Source organism: Trichechus manatus, unplaced genomic scaffold, assembly GCF_000243295.1.
Source record: "Trichechus manatus latirostris isolate Lorelei unplaced genomic scaffold, TriManLat1.0 scaffold00066, whole genome shotgun sequence".
Taxonomy (NCBI): domain Eukaryota; kingdom Metazoa; phylum Chordata; class Mammalia; order Sirenia; family Trichechidae; genus Trichechus; species Trichechus manatus.
In genome coordinates, this window is record NW_004444002.1 from 11,260,289 (window position 1) to 11,279,369 (window position 19,081).

The 19,081-nt window shown below is 39.0% G+C and overlaps 1 protein-coding gene across 1 annotated transcript; it reads left to right on the top strand.

Moving 5' to 3' along the window:
• Positions 1–13,133: 13,133 nt before the first annotated feature.
• LOC101343013 (olfactory receptor 13H1-like) lies at positions 13,134–14,072 on the top strand. Its single transcript, XM_004379654.1, has one exon. The coding sequence runs from the start codon at positions 13,134–13,136 to the stop codon at positions 14,070–14,072; it is 939 nt and encodes a 312-aa protein (XP_004379711.1).
• The last annotated feature ends 5,009 nt before the right edge of the window (positions 14,073–19,081 follow it).

Genomic DNA, 19,081 nt, shown 5'->3' on the forward strand with positions numbered 1-19,081 from the left:
GAAAATTGTTTAAAGGGGCCGACTTTACCCTTGGAAGAGTAGGTGATTGTCATATGAGAAGCCTCAGGAAGTTTCCCCACCCCAAAATGTTATCCCTACTGAGACCTGAATTTCCACTGTTGTTGTTAGGTGCCATCAAGTCTCTATGAGACCCTATGTACAACAGAACAAAACACTGCCCCGTCCTGTGCCATCCTCACAATCGTTGCTATGCTTGAGCCCATTGTTGCAGCCACTGTGTCAATCCATCTCATTGAGGGTCTTCCTCTTTTTAGCTGACCCTCTACTTTACCAAGCATGATGTCTTCTCCAGGGACTGATCCCTCCTGATAACGTGTCCAAACTGTGTGAGATGTAGTTTCTCCATCCTTGCTTCTAAGGAGCATTCTGGTTGTACTTCTTCTAAGACAGATTTGTAATCCTTTTGGCAGTCTGTGGTATGTTCAATAATTTCCATTAGAGGTATTATTTTTGCTCTTTCTTTACATATTTTGCTCTTTCTTTACTTTACCTGAAGGTGATTAACCTTCAGGTAAATGAGCTTAACAGAATCATTTCCTCACTGACAGAAGGGACCTGAGCAGCAAGAGAACCTTCTATGACAATTGGCAGGAGGCAAGGCATAACTGAAATTGGAAAATAGAACAAAGAGTGGTGTAATAGAAGACCAGGAGACAAATGTCAGAAAGTTTGCGACTTTGCTGAGGGCAAGTCGTGTTGTGTAAGCATAATCTCCTTGCTTTACTTGACCTCAGATTTATGAGAAAATTGTATACGAGCCATTTCCTACATTTGTGTGGAAGATTTCTTTTTGATTTTCCAAAATTCTTTCTAATCTATTAGTTTCATACTCCTAATATATCTATGAAATTGATAAGGAAAACACCATAATCTCCTCTGTAATTAACAATGAGGAAATTGAGGTCCAGAGAAGGTGTAGAGACTTAAGTTTAAGGTCATACATAATTGGTAATGGAGTCAAAACTAGAATTCAGATCACTTATATGCCACCTCTGAACTTTTCCAACCAGGTCTAGAAAATTATTTGGCAACACAGAATTACAAGTGCAACTAACATTTATTGAACCCACCGCCACTGTCGTCGAGTTGATTCCGACTCATAACGACCCTATAGGACAAAGTAGAACTGCCCCGTAGAGTTTCCAAGGCTGTAAATCTTTATGGAAGCAACTTCCACATCTTCTTCTCATGGAGTGGCTGGTGGGTTCAAACCGCCAACCTTTTGCTTGATTACTAGTGGGGCTCTTTAACCACTGTGCCACCAGGACTCTCAACATTTATTGAGCACTTACTATATGCCAGGCACTGTATTAAGGTCTCTACATCCATTCTCTCAACTCTAGGAAGCAGTGCTACCATCATCCCCATATTTAAAAAAAAAAAAAAAAGCTGTTGCCATCGAGTGGATTCTGACTCATAGCATCCCTATATTAGAGATGCAGAAACTGAGACTCATAGAGGTCAAGTGATTTGCCCATGGCCACAGAGCCAGTAAAAAGCACAGCCAGTGTTTGAGTACAGGTCTGGTTGGTTCCATATACCACTCCCTTATCCAGTCCCTTATACTGCACCCAAGCTATAATGGACCTTGGAGATGATTTCATGAGATGATTTTTCTTATCAACCTTATTGTGGTATAATTTGTGTACCATAAAGTGCATCCAATTATAGTATACAATTGGATGAGTTTAACAGATGTATATACCCATAGAATCACCATCACAGTCAAGATACAAAACAAGTCCGTCACCTCCAAAACTTTCCTTGTGCCGTTTTGTAATCCACCCCTCTCCACCCCCTGCCCCAGGCAACCACTGATCTGATTTCTGTCGCTATATATTAGTTTTCATTTTCTAGAATTTCCTATAAATGGAATCATATAGTATGTATTCTTTTATGTCTGGCTTCCCTCACTCAGCACGTTTTGAGATTTATCTATGTTGTTGTATCATTAGTTTGTTCCTTTTTAATTGCTGAAAATATATTCCACTATTTAAATTTGCCACATCTTTTGATCCACTTCCTGTATAATTGAGTGGTTTTTAAACTTTAGTTCATGTAGCCCTATGGGTTCTGTTACACTGCCTAGAGACTGCTAATGGGGGTAAAGTTTTCTGTGTACAATTTCATTTGAAAAGAAAGTTCTAAAAAGAAAAAGTTTTGGCAAAGAATGATCTACTCCAGATCTTTCGTTTTAGATAAGGAATCTGAGACTCAGTGAACACGTAGTAAATTTCCCAAGGTCATTAAATTAGCTTGAAACAGATCTAGACTAAGATCCAGATATCCTGTCTCCCAGTCTCACTTTACTTTGGGCAATCCTACCAAAAAAACAAAACCAAATCCATTGCCCTCAAGTGAATTCTGACTCATGGCAACACCACATGTGTCAGAGTAGAGCTTCACTTTGTAGGATTTTCAATAGCTGTAATCCTCCAGAAGTAAATCACTAGGACTTTCTTCCGTGGTACCATTGGGTGAATTTGAACCGCCAACCTTTCAGTTAGTAGTCAAGCTTTTGCATCACCCAGGGACCAGCAAGCCTATAAAACATGATGAAATCATCTCCAAAGCAGCTTGATGAGGAACAGAGACAAATGAACAGAAAAACTGTGATTCACAGCAGAAGTGGAGCCCTGGTGGCACAGTGGTTAAGAGCTCAGCTGCTAACAAAAGGCCAGCAGTTCGAATCCACCAGCCACTCCTGGGAAACCATGTGGGGCAGTTCTACTCTGCCCTATAGGGTCACTATGAGTCGAAATCAACTCGACAGCAAAGGGTTTGGTTTGGTTTGGTTTAGATGTGAGGTAGGCACTACTGAACAAGTGAATAGAGGCAGTGCATTACTCAAAATCTGACAGCTGTGGTTTGATGTAATGCTGTGTGATGCTGCAGAAGGAGTGCCAGGTATAGGACTGATTTGTCTCATATGTTTACTCGCTAAATGAAAAAATAAATTGAGGATGAATAAACCACTTATCAAGATAGCTTAATTTCAAAATAAATGCAACATTTATTCAAACTTCATATATTATACATTTTTAAAGGTATATGGCATTCTTACCCACTGAACCCATGTTTTAAAATCAAGAAAGAAAAAATTATTTAGTAAAAGGACAAGTGATTTCAATCTTTAATTTATTTTCAATAAATATTAAGTTTCTACTTTCAGCCAGGCACTGTGATAGGTGCTGGGTACTTGAAGGCAAGTTTCATATTTTGTGCCAAATGTTTCTTAAAGGGAAATAAATATACAGTGGTGAAATCAATAAAATTTTAGAGGAAAACAACAATACAGGATTCAGATTGAGAGAAATGAAGAGGAATGTTAAAAGCATTCATTTTAATGATACTGTTCAGGTGGGTTTACAGCTTAAAATGGGAACCAGATTTTCACTAATGGGACCCGGCCCCCACATGGGAGCTATGCCACTAGGTTCTTTATCTCTTTTATTAACTTGGTCCAGGCACTGCCTACAGACAGAGTGACACAGTGGAGTCTGGAGATGAGGACTGTGGAATTGATTTTGCTGCTAACTAGCTGTGTGACCTGAGTTATATCACTCTTTTGCCCTCAAATTTGTTCATCAATATAATAGGAAGGTTGTGTTTAGTTACCCGAAGACCTGTCTAACATTCTGAGTCTTGATGTTATTTTATATAAGTTTTCTCTCTTTTTTTTAAAAAAAAATGGAATCATATCATCAATTTACTCTGCAACTTGCTTTTCCACTTGACAATATATCGTGGACATTCCTGCAGATCAATATATAGAGATCTATCTGCCTGACTTTAAATGTTAGCTTTGGCTGAAAAAGTAGGTACCCACAGCAGCCAGTTAACATGACTATGGCCCTTCCAGCACTAACATTCTGTTTCTGTGTGTTTAAAATCCAAAGGCCATCTAATTCAACATTGATATTAATTCATTTTAAATATAAAAATGAACTCTATGAGGGGGTTGTGAAATGAAATCGATGCTGGATTGTTGGAAACTCCAAAGGTTGAATATTGCATCTCTGCTTGATCAATCATCAGCACCCACGTGAAGCATTCTACAGTGGATACCCCACATCCTAGGCATCTGGATGGTGAAGCTTACCTTGCTTTACCCTGGAAAGTACATAAAGACTGGTTTGAAACTCAGCTGGGTCTGTCAAAAACTGAGGAGGAAGTTTGAAAGCTGAAAAATAGGCCCCAAATAATATTTTTCATTGAAATAGTCAAAGGGATTTAAGGAAAAGACATATAGTGCACCATACATAGAATTTGGGTTTTTAGTTGAAGAGGGGCAGTGCAGCGTAACTGTTTAGAGCACAGGCTCTGGAGTCAGACTTCTTAGATTTAGCCCCTCACTCTGCTAGTTTTTCATTCAAGTTACTCATCTGTAAAGTGGGGCTGAAAATAGTACCTACCTGTAGCACTCATAGTCTGGACAGGAAGACAGAAACGTCTCTAGTTATTTCAGGCAGGAAGGGCTTTAATAAAGGGAATCAGGTGCTTACAAAGCCTTTGAAAGGGCTGTGAGAGGATAGGTAAGGAAACTTTGTCAATGATCTCAGGAAGCTGCAAGAATTCCAGGAATCTTGGGACGTTTATTGGTATCAGGAAACTGGCACCAATGCTCACTGAAGCAGGAGTTTCACAGGAGAATGCTCCAAAGCCACTTAAACCTTTGTCTGACAAAGCCCATACTCCTGAACACGATGTCACGAGGAGCAGTAAGGGCTTCTACTTCTCTTCTGCCTGCCAAGATTCTTGCAAGACTTCTCAGGGATAGAATTCAAACCCGAACCCGACTGGCAAGGGAGTGTGGGGAATGTAGTTTCCAAACTTCGCATAAAGCTGAGAGCTGAAAAGGGTGGGGATGATGTTGTCTATCAGCTGGTAGTTTGCTTATGAGAATTATATGAGTCGATTCATGTAAAGCACTTAGAACAGTATTGGCCTATAGTTGTTGTTGGGTGCCATAGAGTCAATTCCGACTCATAGCGACCCTACAGGACAGAGTAGAACTGCCCCATAGGGTTTCCAAGGAGCAGCTGGTGGATTTGAACTGCTGATCTTTTGGTTAGCAGCCAAGCTCTTAACCACTACACCACCAGGGTTCTGGCCTATAGTTAGAGCTAAATAAATGTTAGCTGTCATTCTGGTGGTTGGGTCATCAAAGCCAAAGATGCCAGGAACTGAAGTGCCTACTTGGCTCCCTAAATAGTGCACCCCAAGGCTGCTCCTTCACTCGTGCAGTCAAACATCCATACATATATCATTCATTCAATGCATACTTACTGATCACCTACTATATAGCAGGAGTCCCTGGGTGGCACAAACGGTTAAGCACTCGACTATTAACTAAAAAGTTGGCGGTTGGAATCCACCCAGAGGAACCTCATAAGAAAGGCCTCATGATCTGCTTCCAAAAGGTCACAACCTTGAAAACCCTATGGAGCAGAGTTCTACTCTGCACACATGGGGTTATCATGAGTCAGAGTTGACTCAACGACAACTAGTTTGGTTTCATACTGTATAGCAGGCATTGTGCTCATCGCCAGGGATACAGTGGTGAAGAAAGCATACTTGTTTCCTCCCCTCAAGGAGTTCACTGTCTAGTGGAGAGAAAGACATGCACACAGACAATGTTACTGTGTGAATTTGTGTCTGCCTACTTCTTAGGTTTATAATGCACTTCATAGTTTGTCTTATACTTGAACATATATCATCCTCAAAATAATTTAATGACATAAGCAGAACAGGTATTATTATTAATATTATTTACCACAACTTTACAGATAATCAAAAGATTTAGAGTGGCTGTGATGTTATCAAGATCAACAGTTAGTGACAGAACTGGAGTTAGAATGCAATTATCCTGATGCCTGCATTAATGCTCTTTCTGATGAAAGCCTGAAAGGTTCATGGAGTCTTTGGCAAAGAGTAGTAGGAAGAAGGCAAGATTATTGCTGAGAAGAGAAAGGGAAAAGCACTATGCTTTCAACTGCCTAAGTTCAAAATCTGGCCCTAACATTTACTAGCCGTATGACCTTGGGCAACTCTCTGTCTCATTTTCCTCGTCTATAACAGGAAGATAATCATAGGACTGACCTCATAGGGTTGTTGATAGGTTAAATCAGTTAATGTATATACAGTGCTTAGAGCTGTGACTGGCATATAGTAATTCCTCAATAAACTATTCTATTATTCTTAGTATAGTTAACCCATCGCTGCTGAGTCAATTCCGACTCATACCAACTCTTATCGGAAAGAGTAGAACTGCCCCATAGGGTTTCTAAGGAGTGGCTGGTGGATTCGAACTGCTGGCTGTTTGGTTAGCATCTGAGCTCTTAACCACTATTTATTATTGAATTCTAAACTGACTCAAAAGTAGTTGGCATTCACCTCATTGGGTGCCTTCTCCCTCCCTCTCCTCTTTTTCCTCACTAGTAATGTGCATAGTAGCTGGTTCTCATTAAGTGTGAGCAGCAGGTCAAGCACTTTTTCAGTGCAACGTCATGATGGGGTAGGAAAAGCACATGTTTAGGCATCAGGAAGTCTGGATTCTAGTCTAGGTTCTGCCATTAATAAGCTATGAAACTCTGGGAGAATCATTTAACCTCTCTGGACCGCATCTGTCAAAGCGGCAAAAATCTATTCCCTAACCTAACTCACAGAGTGGTTGAAAGATCAAATGAGATCATAGATGTTAGATGTGAAAAAGTTAAAAGCACATTACAAATGCTACACGATGGTATTATCTTTATCCTCAGAGTTAGCCTCTACATCGCCTTCTCACTTACCCTTGACAACAACTAATTCACTGAATTCTATTGATTCATGCTTTGAAATACCTCCCAAATCCATTCCCTCTTCCCTGTCCTCAATGCATCTCTCCTAGTTCACAGCCTCATCAATGCTTACCAGGATGACTGGAACAATCTCCTAACTGTTTTCATTGCTTCCAGTTGTCTCCCTCCAGACTGATTTTTCTCAAAGGAAATCTCTTCATGTTACTCCCTCCTCTATAATCCCACCCCTAGATTAGAAACTTCCGGTGCTCTCCTAGTGCCTATTGGATGCGCAACTTTCACTGAGGTCCCCACTAACTTCTTCATCCTCATTGCTCATCTCATCTTCATAGGCACCATACTCAAGGAAAACAATCCTGTCTTTCTCTGAATGTTTTCTGCACCTGTGCCACTGTATACACTGTTTTCTCTGCCTGCAGTGTCCTTCTCCCATTCTAGGCTTGGCAAAATCTCAGGCAACCTCCAAGGTCCAGATCAAATGTCATAGTGGACACTTTCCCAGAGCTCATCCCACCCTTTTTCACCCTGGACTTAGTTCATTTCCTCTGCTTAATAGCTTTTTGGTTAACACTCTATTTAAAAATATTTCTTGCTATATTACAACTAGTTGTTGTAGATCATAGCTCACTGAGAGCAGGAACATTGCTTTATTCATCTCTGTCTCCCTAGCATAGGGCCTGGCACAGAATACATGTGCAATAAGAACTGAGTAACTAAATAAGTACCAAAGCAATGCTTCTCAGACTCTGTGGTGAAGGGAAGTTTTGGTTTTTGTTTGTTTGTTTTTATTTAATTTTCAAGCTGTAGCAGACTGTTAATTCATAAAATATAATAAAAATGTCACGGCAATGTCAAATCACTTTAAAAGTTACTAAATGTTTACTCTCAATTCTGTCCTTACCTCATTGCAAACATTTCGAGTAGCACTTGGCTAGACTATTTGCAAAGATTCCTGGCTCCTGCCCCCTAAAATCTCTATATCTAAGTTGGAAATTTTAACAAAGACACACATAAAAATATTAAACAAGTGCATCATATATTCAGAGCACAACTGGGCAAGAAGTCAACAAAATATCGTATTTAGGTACACGCACAGACGAAGTAATTCAATGGGCAATGAATAAGGGGGTACAGGATTATATTTAGACAGAGATAGTTTTGTGGTACCTCAAAACTAATCTAGGAAAGCTTTAGGGAAAAGTGTGATTTCCAGAGGCTGTTCAAATCAAAGTTGGCTGGGATGGCTTGGGAGAAGGTAGAGAAAAGGGAAGAGGAAGAAGATACCTCCAGTAAACACTGTTTACAGAATTTCATTTACCTGAACACTTAATTAAAAGCTTTCATAGAGTCCCAATAGATTGTTTTCACTCCTCCTGCCCCATTCGTTCGTTACCTCCTTGATCCACCGCCCAGGTGTCTGTCTCCACAGTAGTGCTGGGAACCCTCCCAAGAAACATGAGACTCTGAGAAATCACCCAGTATTCCAAACCCTAGGGATGGCTCTACTCCTGGTAACTTAAAAACAGAATTGGAGTTGACAGCATTAATCAAAAGTCTTGGCGTACTGTTATTAACCAAATGTTAAAATTAATGGGCAAAAGCTTCTTGTATTTTAATGACAGAAGTAACACTCCCAAAGGAATATACAGCTTCAACTCAGTAGTGGGATTTAATTGCCTTTTAGGGACCTGGTCTCTGAAGCCTCCTCAGTGAAATCACTTCTTTGGAACCAAAATGAATAAACTCAGAAGGTAGCAGAGAATGTTTAAGATTCTCTTTCTTCTGTTGTTCATATTCTGGACCACTTGGAGTCCTGATTTCTAAAATGCTGAGCAAAATCAAGACACAACCCATTGTAAGAGCAAGTGAAGAGCCATATATCCTGACAAGAAGGAAAGAAGACATTTTTGTGTCTTGGAACAAATCAACATGTGTATTTGTAATGGTCATTCTTGACATGGCTCTCCCAGATGCACCTGCAACTCGCTCTCCCTGAAAAACTCCAAAACCTCAGTGAGCCAATGTTCCTGCAATAGCTAAGGGGCTATATCAACCCAACTTCTAGGCGCTTAGCAATGTTTTGGTTATTCAGGTGAGTAAACTCAATTCAATTAAAAAAAATTAGTGAGTTCTTACCATGTGTCAGGAACTGAGCCAAGTACTGGAGTTACAGTAATAAATAAAATGCAAATTCTGCTTTCAGAGGGCTCACACTATAATCTGACCATAAAAAATCAAGCCTGTTGCTGTTGAGTCGAATCCGACTCATAGTGACCCTACAGGACAGGGTAGAACCGCCCCACAGGATTTCCAAGGAGTGGCTGGTGGATTCAAACCATCAACCTTTTGGTTAGCAGCTGAGCTCTTAACCACTGCACCACCAGGGCTCCAAAATCTGACCTTATGACCTTATTTATCTTCATTTATGGAATTTTTCTTTTCTACTCTCAGGAAAAAAAAGACAACCAACATGGCCAATTTGTCACGGGTGCTACTTTCTGAGTGAGGCTTCATTTAAAAATAATAATAGCTAAAACTTAAATATCACAAGAACCCTTGAGGTAGGTACTACTATTATTCCAAATTTACAGTTGAGGAAACTAAGGTGTCAACAAGTTAAGTAAATTACTAAGGTCACCTAGTGAATCAGTGGTGAATCCAGGATTCAAACTCGGCTTCAGAGTCTATGCCCTTAACTACTACTCTGCACTGCCTGATATGGATAACAGAAATTGCCCTCTGGAAGCACTATTCATTTCATAAAGTATATTTGGAGCACCTGGGATCTTTCTGAATAGCTTAGGGAAACAGGGAAAATAAACATCCCCTAATTTTAGTATCAAAGGTGAAATGGGTCTTCCTGGGAAGTATGCCCTGTATGGGAGGTGGGATGAGGAAGGCCTTGTTTGGGGAAACTGTGTGAAGAAAAGAGTTGAAATTTTTCCAGAATATTGCTAGAAAGATCCAAATGCTTTGAATATATGTGTGAGTATCTCCACATATGTCTAGTCACTTGAGAAAGACGCTGGCCTGCACAGTGCTAAAACAGTGAATTACAGTCATGCACCACATAACGTCTGTTTGAGTAACGTTAGACAACATATATGTCTGTGGTCTCATGGTCCCATAAGGTAATAGAGTTCAGGAATTCTGATCAGAGAACAGGACGTAGTGGATGTAACCAGTCGTAGCAAACGCAACAGCTTCCTGAACACAACACCTGTATCTCATGTCTCTTGTATACAAAACAATTGTGCTGCCAGGCATATAATGGTATAATACATATACAATCTATAATACATATGTCTTGATAGTCGTAATAAAAGTCTATGTTACTGGCTTATGTATGTACTGTACTGTACTTTCTATCGACCCTGGGTTACCAACGCCCAACTTACCTACAACCATTAGTTACGAACCAACCCCTGTAAAGCCTATTATATTAAAAATTCTAGGTACATACAATGGTTCGTAATAACAAATGAGCATTACTTTGTGATGCCCATCAAAACATTATTATTATTACTGTGTTATTATGTTAAAAATGTTTTAGTGTATCTGGAAGTGTTTCTTTAATGTTTTTTTGTATAGAAGCGTACACTATATACTATATACTAAGACAAACATTCGACTAACTGACGTTAGATATGAATCATTCCTAACTGTTCTGACTTACATGCAAATTCAACTTAAAGACAGACTTAGGAACAGAGCTTGTTCATAATTCGGGGACTGCCTCTGTATAATATGGTGTTCACATCACATCCAATCACATAACGTCCTATTTCACAGAATGTATCATGAACGTTAAGCGACTCATGACTGTATTCAGTAAAAAATATATGTTTAGTTTGGTGAGACTCATTCCAACCATGTAGACACAAAAGTGTGTTCTTTGTTTTCCAGCTACTTATACTGGCATTGCTTTGGGGATCTTTAAGGCTATAAGGTGGTGTGGACTATAAGTCAAACTAAAGCTTTATGATTAAATCTGTTGTCATTGTAGTGTGAAACTTTAGTACCCCTTGAAAAAGTATGGGCCCTGAGAATTTCACCCTTGAAAGACCACTAGGAAACTAGGGCTGGGCTGTCACCAATACCCCAAGGCCAGATCATCTGACTTCTGCCTCAGTCTCATAACTCTACTCCAAAGACTCCTTTGCCTTTCAGATTGATCCTGTTCTCTGATTTTAAACCGGGGAGTAGTTACAGAATGAAAAGGAGCCTTCTAATTTTCTTTACAGGTAATCAAGGGTCTCCTCGAAGGATCACCCTCCACAATAAATGGGAACAATCTTAGTTAGAAATTTAGCAGCACCTAAGTAGTTTTTTCAATTTGTTTGCCCATGATTATGATTTCTATTCAGGGTCCACTTATCCTGTGTCAGAATTTTTTGAGGGTTCTGTTATAATCTCTTACCCTGCTTCCTGAATTACCTGCTCATAAAGGTCTTCTGCCTTTGGAGACATGGAGTCTGTCCTAGGTAGATAATCCAGAGAGATTGCCTATACCATTAATGTGGATAGTCCTTCCTGCTGCCTGGCTTCTAAGACAAACCTCCCCATCCATAGCCTGCTCTTGCCAAGGCATGACATCTACCTCATGAGTCTGCAGCTATATACCACAAACACTCAAAAATCCTGGCTTGCGACTGGAAATTAATAGGGATCTTACAGACCATCTGGGGAAAGATCTTGACCTAAACTATATGCTAGTCTGTGATTGCATTCATACTTGATAGAACTAGACCAAAAAAAAAAGTAAATAAAATTTTGAATGGATCAAGAATGTGAACACATTTTTTTTCAGTTTCTAGAATAATCCTCATTTCCTCTCTTCACTACAGCACCTTCCCTCCATGCAAAGGACAAACTGTAAGTCTAGGGGAAAAAAAAGGCAAGACATTAGAGTTCATTCCCGAGTTGCAGGGAATTAATAAGACTGAATACCATGAGATGCTGGTTCTTATCATAGGCTTTTTACTTTCAAACATTTATTTCCTTCAGCCACTTCAGTGTACTTTCAGTCAAATTAATTTCTTGTAATTGGGTAAGACAGAATAGCCACATAACCAGCCTCAATTCATTTAACAAACATATAATGAACCCATATTTTATGACACACACCTTGCTAGGTGGTGAAGATAAGGCAAGTGCCTCTTCCCTCCCAAAACTTATAATTTAGTAGGGAAACAGATATTAAATAATCACATAAATATATACATACAAATACAAACTGTGATAAAAGCTATGCAGGAAAAACTCAGGGTGCTATGAATGGTTGTAACAAAGACCTGATTTAGACTGGGGGGTCAGGGAAGGCTTCTCGAAGGAAGTTCCTTGTAAGCTGAAACATTAAGGATGACTAAGAGTGTTCACCAAGCAAAGACGAGTACGGAGAATATTTCCTCAGAGAGAACTCAATGTGCAAAAGCCTTAAGGTGAGAACAAGCTTGAAGTGCTTCGTAAGGACAGTAAGGCTAGAACATGGTGAGCACAAGAGGAGAGAGTACAAGAAAAAGTTGGGGTCAGATCATTCAGAATCTAGTAGGTCTTGGTAAATAAGTTAGATTTCATTCCCAGTGCAATCGGAATCCCTCAAATGCTTTTAAGCATGGGAAGGATATGGTTATATTTACGTATGTTTTTGGAAAAGATTACCCCAGTTGCTGTGTGAGAATAAGCTATAGGGAAGCAAGAATGGAGGTAGGGAGACCTATTAAGCAGTTCATGTATTAGTCCAGATGAGAGATGACGGTGGCTCTGATTAGAGAAGTATTGGCTGTGGATATGGAGAGAAGTGGAGAGATTTGAAATACATTTAGTAGGTACAGCCAGTAGGATTTGGTAACTGATTGGATAGAGGGTAAGGAATAAGCGCAAGTGAACTGGGCACATATTTTATGTCATTGATATGAACCAGCTAAAGACCAATTTCTGGCCAATATCCATAGTGGGAAGAACAATCAGCAATTTTATGAATCAGGGATCTGATTACATTTGAGCTGCATGTTTTCCTTTAGGGGAGTATTCGAGGTACGCTTCAGGCACAGTCCAACTCCCCTCATTTTATACACTAAGAAATTAAATCTCTAAGTTTGTGTTGCTTTGCAAATTAATCTTGTGTTGTGTATGAATGTTTTTATCTTCTGAAATAGAGTGTAAACTTTCAAAAGGTATCACTTGTTTTGTAGACATCTCCTCCTAATAACACCTGGTATAGGCCTGAGTACATAGCACACACTCAATAAATGCTTCGCAAATTAAAATGAATTGAATTTCTTCTTTTTTATCAGCAGATAGTACAAAATGGATATTCTGGTTACTGATAATGACAGTGAAGTGACAGAGTTCATCCTGGTGGGTTTATCCAATCATCCAAAATCCCAGATTGCCTTATACTGCACCCTGGTAATGGTCTACCTGATCTCAATGTTGGGAAACAGTCTCATTATTGTTGTGGTTAGATTTGATGGGAGACTTCACACCCCTATGTATTTTTTCCTAAGTAACCTATCCTTCCTCGATATCTGCTACTCCAGCAATTCAATACCTTTTTTGTTGTTCAATGGCCTGAGAGACTACCCCACCATCTCCTATACCAGCTGTTATGCCCAGATGGCCATTGCTCTCTTTCTGGGGATGACTGAGTGTGTCCTCCTTGCTCTCATGGCTTATGACAGGTTTGTTGCAATCCCCAACCCCCTGTGCTACACCATCATTATGAACAACCAGGTCTGCATACAGTTGGCCATGGTGACCTGGGCCAGTGTCTTCCTTTTGACAATAATACCAGTCATTGCATTTCCCGCTCATTTTTGTGGACATGATATCATCGACCATTTTATCTGTGAGTTTCAGGCCCTGTTGAAACTTGTCTGCTCAGACACCCCAGTCAGACTTATTCTGGGTCTGGTCATCAGCATATTCACACTGCCCGTGCCCTTCACCTTCATCCTCATCTTCTACACTCGCATTGTGGTTGCTGTGCTGAGAATACGCTCTGCAGAGGCCAGGCTCAAAGCTTTTTCTACGTGCGGATCCCATCTGACTGTAGTCACCATATTTTATGGGACGGCCATCTACATGTACTTGAAACCTCAGTCAAAGGAGTCCCCGGAAGAGGACAAAGTCTTCTCAATATTTTATGGTGTTGTGACCCCTATGTTGAATCCCCTTATATACACCTTGAGGAACAAGGATGTAAAAAATGCCATAAGAAAAATAATTGGAAAGAAAGAGTACTAAAAATGACCCGAATATCCCATGGAAACTCATCGAATCAATGTTGACTTGTAATAATAATAAGGTAGAAATATCAAATAATGTTTTAGTAACTAGCTTCAAATGCATTTCTTCTATTTTCAACAAGCATGGGTAAAAAGAACATCCTTCCACTGAGAAAATCCTGTTAAATTTTTACAATGCCATCCATTTTAGCTGTAAATTATACAGGACAATCTTGAGGAAGAGTTTTTAAAACAAAATAATAATTAGTACATTTTCATCCTTGAGTAGTTTGATTTTATTTTACTAAATAAGAAGCATTCCAATATTGTAAAATTCTCTGTTATAGATGATAAAACAAAGTTCCAAAAAGGACAATGCTTTCTGCATGAGTTGTGTCATGACCCAGGCTTAGAAGTGATGGATGTGAATGGATAAAGGGAGGGAAATTACTCAGCTGGTATATAAGACTTCCCTCACAAAGTACAATAAAATATTAAAAAAAAAAAAAAAGACTTCCCTCACAGAAAGCCCTCTGCTGAAGGAAGGAGCCCTTCAAGACTCTGGATCCTGGGGGTCAGAACTGCTGACCCTATGGAATCTGCAATTGTATCTTTTGATCAGTGGATAGGGCCACATTTTCTTTGTCAATGTAGACTCCAAAAAAAAAAAAAAGAAAGAAAGAAAAACCTGGAGCCATCAGGTCGATTCCGACTCATAGCGACTTGATAGGACAGGGTAGAGCTGCCCCATAGGGTTTCCAAGGCTGTAATCTTTACAGAAGCGGACTGCCACAGCTTTCTCCCACAGAGTGGCTGGTGGGTTCAAACCGCTGACCTTTCACTTTAGCAGCCTGGCGCTTAACCACTGTGCCACCAGGGCTCCTTCGATGTAGACTACTCCTGGATAATTGCCTGCAACTTCCATAGATAGTGGCCTCACAAACATAGACCAGGTTTAACTCTAGGAGGAACTCCATAAAAAATAAACAAACATGACTGCTTTTTTTACTATAAAAATTTTAACGTTTGCTATTTTAAAATATATGGGGGGTAGAGAAGAAATGAAAAACCACCTATAATCACAACACTCTCTGAGACTGACATAGGTTTTGGAGTCAGGCAGACATGAATTTAAGTCTGCCATTCACAATTGTATGGGATTTAGCTTATTACTTGTCATATTTAAGCTTCATTTTTCTCATCTGCAAAATGGGGATAACCTGAGTGCCCATCTCACAAAGTTAGTCTGAGAATTAAATGAGGTGATATCTGCTGAGCTTCTATCACAATGTCTGGCACATGGTGGATGCTGACTACATATAAGGCAAAAAATAAAACCAATTGTCCATTTGCCCTTTAAAATCCATACCCATCAGCATCTTATGAGTACTCATTTACTTATTTCTCTACCAAAAATGACTGTATCATCTAAAAATATTCCGTGACAACATGACAGGCTGAAAAATTATTTTCTTTTTGTTATCTTAATTTGAATTTCTCTGATTTCAGATGAGGTTGGATATGCTTCTCATGTTCGTTGATAATTTGTATTTCAAATATCAGGGTCTTTGAAGATGGGTCAAAAGGACAACGAACCAGTCCAATTTTGGTGAAAGAAAATGCTGTTCCCGGTGAATATGTGTCTCATAAAAAGTCCCGGAAGTTATTTCTGCTTTGATTGACTCCTCCAATGTTTCCAGATACAACCTAGTTTGATCCATTCTTTTGTACTTTGGTAAGCACTGCTGGGATTAATATCTTATTGGACATCAACTGAAGCTAAATGGAGACTATTGTGAATGCAAATAGAAATGAGGAAGAACTCCTTAGAAAGGGAATCTATGGTGTTATGCAAATTTTATTGTAAAGAAACCGATTAAATCTTGAACAAATTCTTGTGTAAGGTTTATTAGGGACTAAGAGGAGGTAGAGAAGAACAAGCAAAAAGGTGTGCCTTGTGCCAACAGAGAGAAATTTATTGGGGAGAGGCAGGGACCTTTTTTAGCAATGAGAGAAAATTAAATAGGTAAACTAATGTCTTCCCTTTTGGTTACCTCAGGAAGAATTTAGACAGGGTTCTCTCTCTAGATGGAGAAATCCGTTACATCTGGAAGGGTAGAACAAGCTGCGGGAAGGTTTCTGACATGAAGTCAAGGCTCTGGATGAATAGAAAGTGTAAGAGATTCTTTTATGAGAACAACTAATCAGTTACAGATGCATGTGTAAGGTGTCTTTAAGTTAAATGTTTATTGTGAAGGTTGCCTTCTTCAAATATACCTTGTATTACTAAATAAACGTGTTCAGGTTGTAACAAACAGATAATACTTTGGAACTAAGCTATGCCTCAGGAAACTTGCTTAAATTTCTTATCTCTGCCAAACAGCACTTATGACTTACAGCTGATAATGGGCAACTCTGCCTCTCTGCACACCATATTCTCATAAGGTATGCCAAAATCACAAGGTCACATCTTAGAAGGTTGAACTGACCCCTTGAAAATCAGCACCACTGAGAACAGAGCTTCGCGCTGTGTACTGGCAGCAGTAAAGTCAAGAAAATGCACTTGTGAGCGATAACCACAACTTTTCCTGGAAGTGTTCCACAAAAAGAAATTAAATATTTTAAAAAGGCTTAAAAAAAATCATTGTTTTTAGGTTTGTCAACAACACTTGTACTAAATAATAAGAAATAAAAATCAATTACCACAGAATGTTCTTTAGGCTTTTGCAAAGTCATGGAGGCAGAATTATTAAATCTACCATTTTCATCGTATGTAAAGAAACACACAAAAAAAGTGTTCATTTGTTCCTGCAATTTCTTTGTTTTTGTTCCAATTAAAATAGCCGCCAGATAAAGTTTTATGCTAACACATTTGAGTCAATCACCCTGTGTGCACATATCTGCATGTACACATATATATAACACAGACAAGCACGCATAGGCTTTATTGTCAGAAAGACATGGATTAAAGCCAGACTCAACCATTTTTTAGCTGTGTAATCTTGGGCAAGTTATTTTAACCTCTCTGACACCCCCATCCTCATCTGTAGGGTGGAGATCATAATAGTCCCTACATCATAAGGTTGCTCTGAAGATTCTATATGACAAACCATGTAGAACATTTAGCACGTTATTTGGCAAAGAGCGAGCACCTTAAAATGTTACCTATTATAACTATTCTTATCATCATCATCAACATTATATAACTCTGGTACCAGAGATGCCTGCACACTGAAGGGCCTAGTTTATCTTGTGTGCAGAAAAGTTATCACACTTTCTTAACCGCAGCCCATACCTGGAATAATCGAGAGCATATGCAGGCATTTGTGTGTAACTAGATGTAAGTGTTGGAGGATATTTCACACTTTGCCTCTGTTCCTTCCTTAATTCATTTAATCAATCAATATTTATTGACTATCTTCTATGTGTTAGATAATTTGCTAGTGTTGGGGATCTACAGTGAACAAGACGAAGTGCCTCATCTCAGGGCCTAAACAGTTTAATGGAAATACAGATATTAAACAAGTACACGCATATATAAATAAATAACTTAAAGAGCATGATAAGTACTCTGAAGGAAACAAACAAGGAGCTGGAACAAAGAGTAATGGGTGTGACCTATGTTGGATATGATTGATTATAAGATCTCTGAAAAGAAGTGATATTTAAGCTGAGATTGAAGGATTCATATTAAATGTTTATTGTGAAAGTTGAAGAGCGAGGAGTTGAGTTCTAGAATAAGGAAACAAAATTACAGAGTCCCTGAAGAAAGAAAGAACTAGGCATATTTAAGGAACAGAAGGCAGACAAGTATGGCTAGAGCTAAGTGAGCAAGGCAGTGGGTAGGTGATATAGCATCCATTCATTCACTCATTCGACAAAAACAACGAAATACCAGCACACGCACCACGAAAACATACATATATACATACATACATATAAAGAGAGAGAGGGAGAAACTATTACGTGCACCAAGCAGTGTTCTAGGTTTTTGGGATACATCAATGAATAAAAGAGTACCTACACTTATGACGTTTGTAGTATAGTGAGGGAAATAGATCATTAAAATAAATCGTATAGTGTTTTATAAAAATAAAATCATTGTAACAGTGATAAGGAGAGACAGGAGAGGGCATCAATTTTAAATAGAATGACTAGGGAAGGCCTAACTGAGAATTTGAAATTTGAACCAAGAGCAAAAGAACTACTTGAATATGTAGGAAAATAAAATTCCAGGAAAAATTCCTAAGGCAGAAGCAAACTAACATATTTGAGGAACACCAAGGAGGCCAGTGTGGCTGGAGAGGTGCGAAAAAAGGAGAGGATAGCAGCAGATGAGCTCAGAGAGGTAACAAGGAATCAGGTTGTGTAGACACTTCTAGATCATTGCAAAGCATTTAAATTTTAAAAAAAATTATTGATATGTAATTCACGTACCATTGCATTTACTATTTTGAAGTGGACAATTCGATGGATTTCAGTATATTCACAAAGATGTACAACCATCACAACTATCCAATCTAAGAATATTTTTATCACCCCAGTATGAACCCCATACCCATTAACAGTCACTCCGCAGCCCCATCTCCCCTCAGCCTCTGGCAATCACTGATCTACTTTCTGTCTCTATGGATTTTCCTATTCTGGACATTTCATATAAATGGAATCATATGATATGTGGTACATTGTGATTGCCTTCTTTCACTTAGAATAATGTTTTCAAGGTTCATCCACATAGTAGCATGTGTCAGTATTTCATTTCTTTTTATGACTATATAATATTCCATTATATGGATGTACCAAATATGGTTTATTTAGAACCATAAGTTGTTGGTTCCTATTTTTCAAAAATAACAAGCCTCAGGATGTGATACACATGTGTCTGCAAAACTAGAGAAATAGAATTCATGCCACAGCAATGTATGAGAGTTCCAATTTCTCAAAATCCCAGCCAGCACTTATTATTGTACATCTTTTTTTATTATAACCATCCTAGTAGGTTAAAGGAGTCCCTCGATGGTGCAAACA

Bases quoted from the DNA above. Each gene is read 5' to 3' on its own strand.
- LOC101343013 (XM_004379654.1), top strand. From the start codon at position 13,134: ATGGATATTCTGGTTACTGATAATGACAGTGAAGTGACAGAGTTCATC.